Below are 16,225 nucleotides of genomic sequence, written 5' to 3' on the forward strand. Positions count from 1 at the left end.
TTACCTGGAGACTTAAAGGTGAAGCAATTTATGTAGAAACTGGTGCTTTATATGAAACAACTTCTCACCTCAGCAGCATCTTGACAATTATTAAATCAGCAAAATAAATGCCATGTGTAGATTGTCCTTAGGCTTCTCCTCCACACTCCAATGACCTTATCTCCAGAGCTGCTTAAATAATTTGTGTCGTGTTTGGCTGCTCTCTCAGCGCTTGGATATCGAGTTTCTAGTCCACAAAACCAGTCCATTGGAACTGGGTATCTGCACTGAGTGTCAGTTTTTGTTCTGGGAAACATGAAATGTTCTGCTCTGAGCCTGTACAGTGTGTGAAGTTGGTGGGTGTGATAAGAAAAACGTCCCCGTGTTTTGCATGGCCAGAGGAGGAGCAGCCTCGTGATGCTCTTTGCTCATCAGCACCAGGGAAGAGTTGTTTTTCCACATGCTCTAATCTGTGATAACAAAAAGAACTTCAGATTGTGTTTTTCAAAGGCACTGTGGGTCTCTCAGTGCTCAGATTTGCCTGTGGCTCTCTCTGCTGTGTGTCTGTCCAGCCAGAGCCTGATTTGGAGTGGCTCTGGTTCAGATCCGCGCCTTGTTCTGGTGCTGGAGGAGGCTGAGCAGGACCCAGCGACCAGCTGGAAGCCAGGGTTTTGTTTTCCTTTGTGGTGTTCTGGGTGTTCTGCAGAGGGTTGAGTGCTGGATGTGCACTGGGGCACTGCCAGTCTCTTCCTGCCACTGACAGGTTTTGTGTCTCTCTTTGTGACCTCCATAAACTTCAGCTGGACAATGCAGGAAGGGATTTGAGGCAAAATTTAACTTTAGTGTAGATTTAGACAAACAACCAACAGAAATGTCTTAGGTAGAGTATTTGAGGTGGGCTTGGACAGGAGGATGGACTGGGTGGCATCTCCAAAACTCCTTGGGCTCCTTTCCATTGGCAGATTGATTGCTGAGACTTGAAACCTCTGGAGTTTGGTGAAGAAAAAGGCTCTTTGTCCCCGGAGAAACTGATCTGGCTTCAGGTTACTTGTAGAGGAGAGTCTCATCTCTTTTTCTTGCTTGGTAATGCTGATTTGTGTCATTTTTTTCCCCCAGAGGGCTCTCTGCATTGTAAGGTGATTTCCCCAGTAACTGCCCCATGAGGGATCTGCAGGTGTGTGGCTGTGGCATCAATTAGAGAGCTCTGAATAATCCTAATTGCTCTGCAGTGGACAATGCTGATGGCAGCTGGTGATTAGACCACATCTGAGTCCTGTGCTGATAAAGTGAAGGTTTTTAGCACCGTGGCACACGCCTGCAGGGGTGGGGGATGTCAGCAGATCCTGTTCCTCCCACTGGCCCAGCATAGATAATGGGATTTTCACTACTCCTGCACTTCCCTGTGACCTCAGTGACAGCCAGTTTTATTTGAAGAGCTTCCCAGTGTGTGAAATAAAGCAGAATTTTCACAATTCTGACCACTGACAGTTGGAGCCATCAACTGTTGTAGAAAGAGGATTGAGAATCCAAGATCTCCCAAGCTCAGGGTAACTTTGGATGATTCAGTTCCCCTGTTGTTGGCCTTGTTGAGATGGCACAACTAGTTTGGCATTAAATGCCTTCAGATTACAACTTTCTCTTGCGTAATTTACAAGGAGAGATAGATTAATGGCCTCCAAGGGTGGCTTGTGCAATGCAGTTAATGGTTTTTGTGCTCATCTCCAGTCGTTTGGTTTTCCTCAGGGTTGTGTTTGTGTGACTTTTTGGTCATTTTTATCATTTCTCATTTGGCATCTGGGTTAGAGCAGCAGAGGGATGTGGCACAGTCACAAAAACTCCGGGGATGAGTGTGTTTGTAATGAGAAGCTGTCAAGCCAGTGGATCTCTGGGAAGAGCCAGGCTGGAGAACTTGTGCAGTGCCACATTGGTATACAGTGAATTACTTGAAAATGGGCATTGCTGGTATGCCAAGGATGACGAGGGCGAGTAGTAAATAAAAATACATTGCACATTGCTTGGCTCTGCAGGCAAACAGTATCTATTTCAGTCCTGCTAAGGAAATTCTTATGCCTTGAAATAAACTGTGGCAAGCTTGTGTAGAGCTCTGGGCAAACAGGGGAAGGAGTGCAGAGGAATGGGCAGGAGCTGAGGAGGCCATACCTCGAGGAGTTGAGACAATTTTATACAGAATTGATGGATTTGATACTGGCTGACATGATACTGCATCTGTTTCTCCTTTCCACAGTTCAGATATTGCTTTGGAAAAAATTCCTGTAGGCTCAGGGGAAGCTGAAGGGACACCTGTGGAGTGTATGGAGGCACAGGAGGAAATCAGTGGAGGATGGATGTGTCAGTGCTCCTGGTGAGCCTGGGTTTGAACTGAACAGTTCATGCACCCTGGTAATTACAGAAAAAAAAAAAAATCTGTTTGGTAGAGCCAGCTAACTCTGCTTCCCAGGAAAATCCACTTTTCTTTGCACACCTGGCCTTCAGGTGATGCTTTGCCTTTCTCTCTCTGACAGGTGAGGCAGGAAGGGGGATCTGGAGCAAGAAAGGAGGATCTGGAGTGATCATTTTCCCTCTCTGTGTTCTCAGTCTCATCACCCACAAACACAAATTTGGTTTCAGTATCGATGTTTACAATCCATGAAGTCTGCCCAGATTAAAATCTTAACCTCTGCCTGACATTTCTGTGTAGATCATTAGTTATCAGCATAATCTCCTTGTGGTTAATCTTATACTTCCTCCCATTCCATTGCCTTTCTCAGTTATGGACAGCTCCATTTTTGCTGCAAACTCTGCCTCTGTTTTGGTGTAGATTTGTTGTTTTCTGTGCTGGGATTACGTTTATATAACGTATCTAAAATTCCATCTTTCCTCATCCCCACGTGGCAGCATAGCTTTCGTTCTTTCATGCCTTGTTTACTACAACATCCTTCCCCCTGGCCTTGAGGAAAGGAATCTTGTCCCTCCCTTATCTCTGCAGAAAGCAGAGCTTGGATGTTTTGCCTCGTGCCCTGATCCTATCATCACTCCTCGTTTTCAGGATGGGCTTTGTAGGTAAAAGTAATAACCTGGCTTTGGAAAAATCAGATGGACCTTGCTCTTAAACCACCACCAAGTCCTTGTGTGTGTCTCCATTTGTCTCTGTTTCATATAACTCCCAAAATCATGGAATCATGGAATATCCTGAGCTGGAAGGAACCCACAAGGACCATCCCTTATTTTTAGGACAAGCCTGGACCTCTTTGCTGTGATTTGGGGTTGCAGGGAGTGAGCAGGTTTGGCAGGAGCAGGTTGAAGTGAGCAGGGATGTTTACAAGATGCTGTACATTGGAGAGTAATAAATAGTTAAATATTACCAGGAAGCTTTCATGAGGCTCCCAGGTGGCATCAACCGTTGGATGATAACAACAAATCCTTGGGTTGTAATAAAGGTTGAAATTTAACAAACCATAACAACAACAAAAAAAACCACAACATTATTGTTGTGAGTAAAATTATAATCAAAACTTTACCAGGGAAATGCCCCAGATTAATGTTAAAGTTTCTGGTCTTGGTCTGAATTACAAATCATCTCTTCTGCTGTGCAGAATGAAATACAATATTTTGCCTGAAGATGTGGTGTCACTTTTGGGACTGGCATATTAAAAAAGCCCCAGCTGCCAAGCAGAGGTGGGTGGTTATTTCTGATCCCTTACACTAGGCTCCCATGTAATTTTGAACACAAAGTACAAGGAGCAGGCTTGACCTGCTTGCCAGAGAATGGCACAACAGCACTGTTGTAGACACTGGGTAAAGTATTTACAGCTCCTGGTGGCTGTCCTGGGGTGCACTTTGTGACACTTGTCCCACCTTCAACAGTTGCTGCTGTGTTTTCAAATCAAACTCTGTGTTTTGGTGCTTGGGGCTCAATTGCCAACAGCTTTGCTTGATTTCTGCAAGTTGTTTGTACCTGCATGGAGAATCAGCTCGATTGAAAGGTGCCAGGAGAATGAAAACAGACCTAGTCTTGAGTTTAAATTTCTTTATTAATTCTTTTTTTTTCCAGTCTGAGGTGCTTTGCTCTCTAAGTCCAGTTCAGGAAGGCTTTGCAGCCATGGTGTGAACATCACTGCTTAAAATGCACAAAAGGAAAATGTTTCTTTGATCTTCTTTGATATTAGGGATACTTGGGTGGGAAACTTCCAGTTCTCTGTATAAATAGTTGGGGTGACAGAGGGAGAGCAGGAGTGGAAACCCTCAAGGGAGAGAAACAGAAAGGTCTAAAAAATCCATGAAAATGGGAGTCTGTCCTGAGGGTTCAGTGGAAGAAGATGAGGGCCTTCCATAGCTGAGGTTTGTAGCCCAAGAAGTCCTGTCCCCAAAAATAAGAGATGATCTTGGTGTCCCCCCAAAATAAGAGATGATATTGGGCTGTCAAACCCCATCCATAAAATCTGGATTTGCACAGGACTTGGCACACCTGGGCCCTGCCTTGTGCCTCAGTGTGGAGCTGAAGCTCATTGGCAAAGGTTTCACTTCCTGAGAAGATGGAGAAGGAGTGACCAGAGGCATTGTGAGTCCATTGAGGTTGATGACTCCTCCAGGTTTCACCATATTGAGATGATTTACATATATTTTATATATTAAATAACCAAAATGTGTGTGTTTATATATGTGAGAGCTCCTCTTACCCTGTTTCCCATATTGCTTTCATAACTCTCATAGGAGTTATATGTATTTACAATGTAAAAATGGCCCAGCAGCAGGTGTAGTGCAGAAGATAATGAATTGCTCCTCAGTTTAAACAGCAGAAGGTTGGCACAGAGGAGGCTGTTTCTGGAGAGTTCTCCTGTTATCTGTCTGCCCCTTTCCTCTGTAAACAACTGAGCTCAACCTTTCCCATATCTCCATTCAACAACTTCTTCCACTATCATGGCAGGACAAGGTGGCACAAGGCTCCAAACTCTTTTATCTGGTCTAAACTCACATTTGCTGATCTGTGGAAACCCAGAGCACTGGGAATATTTCTCTGTCTGTTCTGGAGTGCCCTGAGCCCCAGGGGAGCACTGACTTTGACCTTCATTCATGGAGAAAGTTTCCCCGATTTCAAGATAGGCTAAAATTCACAAAAGTGTGAAATAGATTATAGAGAGCAGTGCAGGTGTGTCACTGGGTGAGAAATTTGGGATGTTTAGGATGTTGTGGATGGAAGCAAGATGGAGGGCACAGGATGCTGTCCTGGGTTCCTTCTTCATGCTTCTTCTTCCTCCTTCTCCATGGGTTTGGGTGGCATTTTGTAATTGGGCAGAAATTCTGCACTGTGGGCTCTGGGATCAGTTACTGGGTTAGAAGGGAAAATAATCCAGGTGTGAGCTCTTAATTGGATAGTTTAGTCTTAAAAGCCCTTGTACCAAGAGACTGTTGGGCTTTTTGTGCCTTCTAGTGAAAAGCTGCCCAACTCACAGTAGTGAGACTGTTTTACTGATAAGAAATAATAAACACCTGAGTCCCAACATGAACTGCCATCTCCAAGTGCCTTCACTGATCCTCCCAGGTCCAGCATCCCCGTGGGTTTTATCTGTTCCTGTCTGGAAGTGGCTGGGTTGGAATATCTGAGACATTCCGTGTAGCTCCAGTTGAGCACGTAATTTGTGGAAGGCTTGGGAGGAGAAACAGTTTTTTTTTTTGCCTTGTCCTTACTGATAGATGAGATAAGAGGTGTAATGTTGTCCTGAGAAATGTCAATGGGAAGAGTTTCCTTGACGTTGTAGTAAGTGTGTTGTTTTTGGAAGTCACTGTCCATGGGAAGGGAGGCACCTGCAGTTAATTTTATCTGTTCCTGTGTAAATAGAGACCTCCTAACGTTCCCAGCTCGCAGTTCAGAGGGGTCATGGCATTATGTACTGTAATATCTTATTTTATAAATAACACTTTATTTTAGTGCTGATTGTAAAATCTGGGATTTATTTGGCACTTGCTCCTTCCCGAGCTGGTGCTGAGAACTGCAGCCCTTTGTTGTGGGTTCCAGCCCTTGAGTCAATGCCTTTTGGAAGGGCTGTTCCTTGGTTGTCTTTGGGGAAAAGGAAGGGATGAGTGAGTGTTGTTAGAGCACTGAGCTCTGGGAAGAAGTGACATCAAATTTGCTTGAGCATCTCGTGATTATTTCCTGAATTTTGCTTGACCAGTGCCGGGCGTTGCCGGCAGGATTTTGGTATCACCGTGGTGGCTTCCTCTTTTTTGTGTTCTTCTTGTTACTCCATTGATTTTGTAGGCTCAGGAAGGGCTGGGGGAGCTGCTGTTGTTTGTCACCAAGGCAATCTAAAGTCCTTGTGCTTTTTACAGTCCACTGGAGCTCTCCAGCCCAGTCCCTCCCAGGCACGTTTCTGCTGCTGCTGCTGAGGTTTGGGCTTTAGGTTTCTGCCTCTTTGGCCTCTGTGACATGAAGAAATAATTGAAGGAATAAGCCACAATGCAGTGGGGTTTGCAGCAATTCTCTGTCTGCCCACTCCACTGTGGGTTTTAGATTTTTTTTTTTTTTTTTTTTTTAGTCTTCACCAGACACAGTTTTGCTTAATTTAATAGCTGTTTTCAGCTTTTTGATACATTCATGCACTGGGATTAGATGCTGTCTTTTTTCTGTTGTTTTGAGTAAAATTACAATCAAAGCTTTACAGGGAAATGCCCCAAATTAACATTAAAAATTCTGGTCTTGGTCTAAAGTACAAGTTATCTCTTCTGCTGTACAGAATGAAATACAATATTTTGCGTAAAGATGTGGTGTCAGTTTTGTGTTTAGATCAAATAAATGCTCACAAGAAAATAGATAATCAAGACTGAAAAAATTAAAAATAGCTTTAGGGATAAAAATCACATTTATAGGACAAATGGCACTTAACAACTGCCTGAATTAGGGGTCTTCTTGACTGGAAAAGAATGAGAAAGAGCAAAAGCTATTGAATAAAAAAATGCTGTGTAAGTACAAGAGGATTTCATACATGATTTTCTAAGGAGTAAGACCCATATGGATTTCCATAGCAGCAGTGCTGCTCAGCACTTGCAGCAGGAAGCAAGCCCAGGCTCTGTAGTACTAAATTAAGATCACATGCTTGCAACACACTGAGGAGTTACTGCCGGGGGTGATTAGTCCTTGGGTTTCCTTTTTATTTTTTTTTCCCCTTTCCTCGTTGGTTTTGTTTTTGTTTAGAACCACAAGAACCCATTGCTGCAGAGGTCACTGCAGGGACTGTACCTTTAGGAAATGAAGTTACAGTTGCCTCTGCAGCCCTAACTCAGGCAGGGCTCTGCGTGCATGGGGATAAATTTATGTGTCACATCTCACAGCCATTTACAGTAAGACGGGGGGAAAAGCCACGGGGACGTGCAGATCCTGTTTCTGTGGGGCTCTGCCTTTGGGTTCTGTGCCTGTGCCCATCATCTAACATGACACCAGCCCAGCCCTGGCACCAGGACACCCGTGGCACGGCCAAAACAATCCATTTCCAGCCAAAAAAAGCCATTTTCAGCCAAAAAAAGCCATTTTCAGCCGTGGCAACGCCACGCTCCCTCCTGCCTTCCCCTCCAGCTTATAAACACCCCAGGCCAATTAAACAGCACAAAAGCCACGGCAGCCCTATAGCTGCATGAAATGGCATGAGGTGGCAGGAGGCTGGTGATGTTTGGGGGCTGGCTGGGGAGCTGGCAGGGTTAAGGCTGTTTGCCTTGTGCAGATAGCCCGGCGCTTGGCTTGGATGCCTCCCCTGCTCAGGCAGCAAATGCATTGGCTGAGGTTGAGGGCGGTTCTCCTGCCGCAGTTGTTTTGTGTCCTGGACTCCCTTGGATCTGGAGCCTCCTAATTGCCTTGTCTGTAATCAAAATAGAGTTTGTGTGAGCCAGGGGAGAGGAGCTGCTGGTGCGAGGAGAGTTTGGCCAGCTCGGCCGCTGGACACTGGACACCCACGGTGGCCCAGGTTGCCTCCACTGACCCCCATCCATGCACACAGGGCTTGTTATTTCACCCTAAAAAAATCACCTATATTCACAACAAATCAGTCCCAAGCCCATGTGGTGCCTGGACAGCACATGTGCAGCATCTTGATGTTGGTGTGTGTGGTTCAGAATTTGTCCTTAATGAACTGTGTTCCTCTTACCCAACCCAAACCTGTGTGAGCACCCAGTTGAGCTCACCCAGCATGTTGCTATCAAAACCCACCAAGCCCCAGAGAATCCCAAAGGAACAGCAAAGCTTATCCTGAATGGTGTTTTCCCCCTCTTTATAGGACAATTCACCATTTTATTAACAGAAAACAAGAAAAAAGACCAAACACCAAAGCTTTAATAGCTTAATGCTTAATTGACTTGCCTGTTAAATACCTGGTTACCTGTGCTGGCTGGGGAATGTGTTTACAGTCTCAGTGAGGGTTGTTTCCACCTGGAGCACGGGGAAGTGGTGAAACACTGAGCGATCTGGAGGTGGAAATTCCTTTGCGCTGACTCCACGGCCGCCTGTCCCCCCCAGCTGGGCCCCAGCAGCACCAAGAAATGTCTGTTTGAATCTCTAATCAGAGAGCTTTGGGAAAGGCATTGTTCCCTCAGTCTTGGGAGCCACGCTAGCAGAGTTAAATATTGGTACCCCCCTGGAAGGACAGGTTGGAGCCCCTCGTGTCGCTGCGTTTCTCCAGGGGTTTGTTCATGTCAGGCTCTTGGGCAGCTTTGGGACAGGGGTTTGAGACACCCAGCTCCTCCAGGTGTGGTGAGGAGGTGTTGGGGTCCTGGTCAGCTTTGGGACAGGGGTTTGAGACACCCAGCTCCTCCAGGTGTGGTGAGGAGGTGCTGGGGTCCTGGTCAGCTTTGGGACAGGGGTTTGAGACACCCAGCTCCTCCAGCTGTGGTGAGGAGGTGCTGGGGTCCTGGTCAGCTTTGGGACAGGGGTTTGAGACGCCCAGCTCCTCCAGCTGTGGTGAGGAGGTGTTGGGGTTCTGGTCAGCTTTGGGACAAGGGTTTTAAGCACACAGTTCCTCCAGGTGTGGTGAGGAGTTGTCGTGGCTGTGCTGGGCAGCTTTGTCCTGGTCCGTGGCCCCACAGCAGTTTTTGTGGTGGCTTCTGCAGAAGCCACCAGAGCAGCTGTTCCTTTGTCCTCTTGCTTGGGTTTGTGGAGTTCCCTTTGGACTTTCTGTGAGGAATGGGGGGAGTTGATTTTTTTCCCTGTGCTGATTGCCCAAAGTCTCCCACAGCTTTAGCAGAAGCTGGGGGCTGTGGATGTCATGTCTGAACCTCTCCTGAGCCTCCCCACCTGCCAGAGCTCCTAAAAGCCACCTTAGAGTCAACAGAATGTCCTGAGCTGGGAGGGAGCCACAAAGATCCTTGAGTACAACCACCCCAAAAATCCCACCCTGAGCATCCCCGGGAGCCTTGTCCAAACATTCCTGGAGCTCTGGCAGCCTTGGGGTTGGGACCATTCCCTGGGGACCCAGGTTTTTTATGCAAAAAGGCAAATCTCTGAGTGCCATGGCAATTATTGGGGTCTGCAGACCTCAGTGGAGAAGGGTAATGAGGTGCACAAACCTATTCAGTGTTGACCTGCGGCAAAAACCCAAACAAAACCTGTGTTTCTGGCCCATCTGAGTGACATAACCTGGAGTAACAGTTGTAAGAAGCCATAGAGGAAATACTCTGGAGAGGTTTTACACGACTTGAGGTGCTCTCTAGCATGCAGACTTTGATAATGTCATGACATCTGCTCAGGATCTTGGGTAATGAGGATTTGTACAAAATGGTGATTGAATTTCTGGTCTTGAGTGCTTAATGGAAAAAGAGCTGTTGCCTTGGGTGCTTTGTTTTCTTTGAGCTGTCTTTGAGACATCAAAAGCTGGCGGAACAGGAAAAAGAGAAACGTTAAGAATGGTTTAAAAATAGTTTAATTCTATCTTCTGGAAACCTTTGGAGTGGGGACTTTAGGCAGTTTCTGCCCTGTGAATACTTGCAGCTGAGTTCAAAATGTGTAAATAAGCACAGGGCTTTGAAGATTAGTTTCCATAACAAATTAAATAAAAATATTGTGTGACAGAATGTTAAGTAGGTGCCATGTGTCACCGGGTGCTTTGCATGAGGGCTGGCTTTTCCCAATTACCTGGCTGCTCCTTGGAAAACAAATGCTGTCTTTTGGATACTTTAAACTTTGGGCATGAAAGAAGCAGAGGAAAAAACTCCCTTTGTGAGGAAATGCTCCCACACACCATTCCTGCTGGAAGCTGACCCCACTCCAGGGAGGAACCAACCAGAGCAGGATTCCTTCCAGGACATCCCTGTCTCAGGGAAGGTGTGGGAGAAACAGCCCAGGCTTTTCCCCTGCTCACAAACCTTGATATTCCAGGCTGGAATGAGTAAATTTGATAGTGCTTTTGGCTAAATTCTGGAATTTTCTTTTGCAAATGTTTCTAATAAACTGCAGCCAAGACACCTGGTGCTAGATTGTGCTCATCTGTGTATAACCATTTAAAACATCCATGTGTAACCATTTAAAATATCCATGTATAACCATTTAAAATATCCATGTGTAACCATTTAAAATATCCATGTATAACCATTTAAAATATCCATGTGTAACCATTTCAAACATCCATGTCTAACCCATTTTATATTGAGTCTAATGCAAGGTGTTACCTGCAGGTTGCTGTTGGGCTGTTGCATTTCAATCAAGTGCTGCTTGTGACAGGTTCACAAAATTAGACCTAGAAAAGGGCAAAAAGTTGGAAAGGAAATTAATTTGAAGCACATTGCTGTGGTTTTTGTAATGGATGAGTGATGCACAGAGAAAACACCTGCTCTGAAGGACAAACACAGAAGCAGTGAGATATTTGAGATTAAATTGTCCTTGTGGTAGAATTTCAGCTTTATCTATTTCCTATTTCTTCAAGGGATTTATCAGGCTGGAGCAGACCAGAGGTTGCTCATCTTTACTACCTCATCTAGTCCTGCTTATTCCAAGAATGGCATTAACAGCTTTGACACACTTAATTCTGCAATCCCCTAACATGGGGCTGAGGGGGATTTTCATCCTAACACAGCTGGGGGTTGGATCATCCCAACATGTTGTGCTGTGGCTCCCACATGCTGCTCCTTTGGCTGCATAAAACTTGACCACATTCCACTGCTGGTCTGCTCAACCAGAATTTAGAGATAATGTTTTAGAATAGAGAGAATATTTCACCTCTGAAATGTTATCTCTACCTCTAAACATCACTAAAATAAAGAATAATAAATAAGTTAATAAAGCCCCTCCTGCCTGGACACTGAGTGTTGGACAGAAAGCTGGGGAAATGTTGAGGCAGATGGTGTTAATTCAGGATTTATTGCTGTCTCCCTTCACCAGGGGGGCTCAGGCAGGACACCAGGAGCTGCTCAGGTGTTCCCTCAGCACACTCTGGTTTGGTGAGGACAAGGGGTGTCTTGATCTGCATCTTGGCAAGTCACAGATCTCAAGGGCTGTGAGGATAAATCCAGGTCCCTGTCCCCCACCTAAAACTCTCCCTGCTTCTGAAGCCCTGCCTGGCATTGGTGTTGGCTCTTGGAGTGCTGATTTCAGCTCTGTTCCCTTTCCTGACATGGAGTTCTTGGTGTGTTCTGGGTTACAGAGTTGGGTTTGATCATTTCAGCCTCATCTGAACCTCTCAGATGCTGAGGGGCAGGACTGACCTTCCCCTGGAGCTTCCCTGGGTTCATCCTGCCCTCCTGCTCCTCCCCGACTTACTCACGGTGTTTGCTCTGCTTGGAGTTCAGAGCCCAAACTGCTCATTAAAGCTGCTGTGGGGTGCTAAGTAATGAGCAATTAAAAAGAAAAACCATAAAACCCTCAAGCAATAACACTCGTGGGTGCTGTTTTTTGTGGGCTTGTTGGGAGAGCCACTGGAGAGCTGTGTTGGTGCCAGGGCTTCCTCCAGGAAACCAGGGACAGCATGACAGATGGGAAGCAAATCCTGAGAAAGATGGAGGGTTGTGTAAAAGTGCTGTTGGACACGTGTGATTTGCAGTATTGCTGTAGGAAACTTCAGTTTTTTAAACTGAGAAACAAGAATTTTCTGTTTGGAACTGGCTGGGTCAGGCTGGGAAGCTCTTGGTGTGGAGTCTCATCACTCCTGAGCTTCAGAAATGACACCAAGGCTCTCCTGGAGCCTCTTTGCTGGACTGAGGGAGTAGGAAAACTCAGTTTTCTTCTTTTGAAGATGAGCATTGATGAGTTGTGAGGATGAATGGTAAGACTCCTCAAAAACCTTCCTAAAATGTGGCATTTACACAGAAAGGTGGAGATGAGGCAGAATTTACACTGAAAGGTGGAAATGAGGCAGAACTTACAGTGAAAGCTGGAGATGAGGCAGAATTTGCACTGTAAGGTAGAGATGAGGCAGAATTGGCACTACAAGGTGGAGATGAGGCAGAATTTACACTGAAAGGTGGAGATGAAGCAGAATTTGCAATATAAAGTAGAGATAGGGCAAAATTGGCACTATAAGGTGGAGGTGAGGCAGAATTTGCACTGAAAGCTGGAGATGAGGCAGAATTGGCACTATAAGGTGGAGGTGAGGCAGAATTGGCACTATAAGGTGGAGGTGAGGCAGAATTGGCACTATAAGATGGAGATGAGGCAGAATTGGCACTATAAGGTAGAGATGGGGCAGAATTGGCACTATAAGGTGGAGATGAGGCAGAATTTGCACTGAAAGCTGGAGATGAGGCAGAATTGGCACTATAAGGTGGAGATGGGGCAGAATTGGCACTATAAGGTGGAGGTGAGGCAGAATTGGCACTATAAGATGGAGATGAGGCAGAATTGGCACTATAAGGTAGAGATGGGGCAGAATTGGCACTATAAGGTGGAGATGGGGCAGATTTTGCCCTGAAAGCTGGAGATGAGGCAGATGCTCCATGGTTGCCCCTTCACACAGGAAGCTGCAGGACAAGCAGGAGCAGGTGTCCCCTCTGTAACCTCTGAGGCCACCCATGGGTGGCTCTCAGTGCCCCTCACCTGGCTCTGGTGTTTCTCCCCAGTCTGTCCCCCTGCCTGCAAGTCCCAGGGCTGCACGCTGGACGGGCGGTGCTGCCACAGCGAGTGCCTGGGCGACTGCACGGAGCCCAACGACCCCTCCCGGTGCGTGGCCTGCCGCAACTTCTACCTGGAGGGGAGGTGTGTGGAGAGCTGTCCCCCTGGGCACTACCGCTTCGAGGGCTGGCGCTGCGTCACCTTCGCCTTCTGCCAGGAGCTGCACAACAAGTGCAAGAGCGCGCGCGAGTCGGGCTGCCATGTCATCCACAACAACGAGTGCGTGCACGAGTGCCCCTCGGGGTACATCATGAACTCCAGCAAGTGAGTAGCTGGGCTGCAGGGAGAAATCTGGGCCTTGGGTGGGCTTTGCTGCTCCTTGGGTACGGGGTTTGGGTGGTGGGTCCAGAGCAGGAGTCGAGAATGTCGTGGTTTGGTGGTGGCGCCCCATGAAAATATCTTCTCCACAGTGTCTGCTGTGAGATGTGACCAGAAATAGAGCAAAACAGGCTCCAGCTTAGGAATAAAGGAAAAAAAACTTTATTAACTTACAATATGTAAAAGAAACACGCAGAACTCAGAATGAAAACCTTCCAAAAACATTGCTCCTCCTCCCCCCACCAAATTTCCAGTAAATCACAGTGAGACAAAAGGCAGAATTTGAACTGCTAAGTGGAGATGAGGCAAAATTTATACTGACAAGTGGAGATGGGGCAGAATTTACACTGAAAGCTGGAGATGAGACAAAATTAACACTGGAAGGTGGAGATGAGGCAGAATTGGCACTGACAAGTGGAGATGGGGCAGAATTTCCACAGAAAGGTGGAGATGGGGCAGAATTTACACTGCTAAGTGGAGATGAGGCAGAATTTACACTGGAAGGTGGAGATGAGGCAGAATTTACACTGGAAGGTGGAGATGAGGCAGAATTTACACTGGAAGGTGGAGATGAGGCAGCATTTGCTCTATCAAGTGGAGATGAGTCAGGGGATGAATGTTCTCTGTTTATTGACTTGAGAACCATCAGATTGAAAAACCCACAGAGCTCGTGGGTCCTGGTGGGAGACTGTTATACCCAGGGGAATGGGGGGTGGAGGAAGAGGACCATGGCCAATGGGATACCAGGGAGGAGGGGTGAGGGGAGGACTGACCAGGGGAGGGACCACCAGCCCTGTTACTTAGCAGGGGGAAAGGGGGAAGAACATGTGGTCAGAGGATACAAATCATGTGAACACTGCAAATTGCCAAACACCCAGTGCAAACAACTAAATATGTATTTAGTGCAATACAACAGTCTTCCTCATACACCATCCTTGGGAAGAACAGACAGACAAAGTAGAATAACACCACCTGCAGATTGTTTGTACTTAACAAGTTATCACATCTTACAACTTCCTAAAAATTCTCACAAGTCATCTGAGAAACACTTGCTGTTTCTCTCTCTCTGTCCCATGGCATCCACACAGGAGTTGGAGCAATCACCTGGTCTGCTTTAATATGATTTACAAACTAATACCTTGCTAATTCAAGCCATTAAAAGCTCTCCCTGCCATGGGCTGGAAGTTTATTCTTCCCTTGCTTCCTGTCGAGTTTGGAAAAAGCGGGAAAGGGAGATGGAGAGAGGACAAGGAAGAGCATCCCTGGCGTGGGAGGAGGGAGGTGGGCAGTGGAGAGGCTTTAGCAGCCCTGCTTCCCTCCCCTCTGGAGCAGCCTCGGGCCAGGGAGCCAGGCTGGAAAAGCACAGCAGGGAGAGGCCGTGGCTAATGAAGAGAGCACAGCGTCCTCGGAGTGCTCGTTCTCAGAATATCAGTCCCTCATCCCTGTAATTACTTTCATTGAGCAGGTTCAAGCTGTGCCAGACATCAATGCACAATGTAACAAACAAGTGTAGCACGAATCAAAGCAGGGAACAGTCATTCTGTCTATTCCCAGGGGGTTTTGACAAAGGAATTAAATAATTTATGGTGCTGAGCTGTTTATCACTGAAAACTTGGTTGTTTGTCCTGCATTACCATTCTAGATTGTGGTGAGTCAGATTTCCTATGAATATTGGTCACTTTGTGCTTGCATGTATTTGCTCCTGCCATAATAATTTCAGGGAATTCACTCTTAATAGGACTTTTTATGCCATTTCCTGTTTTGCTTTTCCAAAGAACCAACAAGCAGCCCCCAAAGTCGCTGTGCTGCTTGTGCAGCAGCCTGTGGCCTCTCCTGTGCTGTTCCAGGCTGCTGCCAGTGGGACCTCACAGCTCTGCTCCCTGCTTTTCCTAGAGCATTTCTTTCTCTGAACTAGTTGGGAACACATTCTTGTGGTGGTGTGACCAGGGCAAGCCATCAGCTCATGCTATTTAAGCAGTATTTCCCCAGAGCACAAAGTACATTCTTGCCTTTTTTTAAAGCAACATTGTGTGCAGTCTGCAATCAGAGGATTCCCAGATGCAGGGCCAGCTCTCCACTCATCAATTACACATTTGGTTAATGGTTTTGAGATGAATACTGGGCTGGGATTTGTTATCTTGAAAGCCCTGGGATGGAGAGCACTGGGCAGCATTGTGGCCAATTTCTTCTTCACAATAGTTCAGGTCACTTCATTTTGTTTTGTGGGGAGGGATGGAATGATTCACATTTGAAGTGTGGAAGTGACAATTTTAGACCATTTAAATTTATCAGCAGTTATTTTCAAAGCCAGGTTGGGTGGGGCTTGGAGCAACCTTGTCCAGTGCAGGGTGTGGAAAGAGGTTAGAATGGGATGAGCTTTAAGATCCCTTCCAAGCCAAACCATTCCACGATTCTGTGCCTCTCTTTGGGGTTCCTAAAAAGCGAACCCCATGACATATCACCACTTGAGATTGATCCCACACTGCTGGGGCCATCCTGCCTGACCCCTGCTCCCCTCCTGTGCTGTTTTGCAGCCTGCACTGCACGCCCTGTGCAGGGCCCTGCCCCAAGGTGTGTGACTTTGGCAAGGAGAAGACCATCGACTCGGTGACGTCGGCGCAGGAGCTGCGGGGCTGCACCGTGCTCAACGGCAGCCTGGTCATCAACATCCGCGGGGGAAGTAAGTGGGCACAGCCAGGGAACCCCAGCCCTTGGCTCTGAGCCCCCTCAGCCTCAGAGGGACCCAGAGAGACCAGCACAAAGCTGAGGCTTTCATTTGGCAGTGTTTGTTAATTGATTGTTGTGAGTTCTCCTGAATTAACGTAAAGAAATGAAATATTAATGGTTATT

At 46.7% G+C, this 16,225-nt stretch overlaps 1 protein-coding gene across 1 annotated transcript in view; it reads left to right on the forward strand.

Annotated features, from left to right (window-relative positions):
* The window catches only part of INSR (insulin receptor), a 60,280-nt gene that overhangs the window by 19,432 nt on the left and 24,623 nt on the right, over positions 1–16,225 (forward strand). Inside the window, exons 3-4 of the mRNA XM_050986193.1 lie at positions 13,006–13,321; positions 15,910–16,055. Of these exons, the coding sequence (XP_050842150.1) occupies positions 13,006–13,321; positions 15,910–16,055 (462 nt within the window). The remainder of the gene's footprint in view (positions 1–13,005; positions 13,322–15,909; positions 16,056–16,225) is intronic.

The sequence above is a fragment of the Serinus canaria genome, chromosome 28 (genome assembly GCF_022539315.1).
Source record: "Serinus canaria isolate serCan28SL12 chromosome 28, serCan2020, whole genome shotgun sequence".
Taxonomy (NCBI): domain Eukaryota; kingdom Metazoa; phylum Chordata; class Aves; order Passeriformes; family Fringillidae; genus Serinus; species Serinus canaria.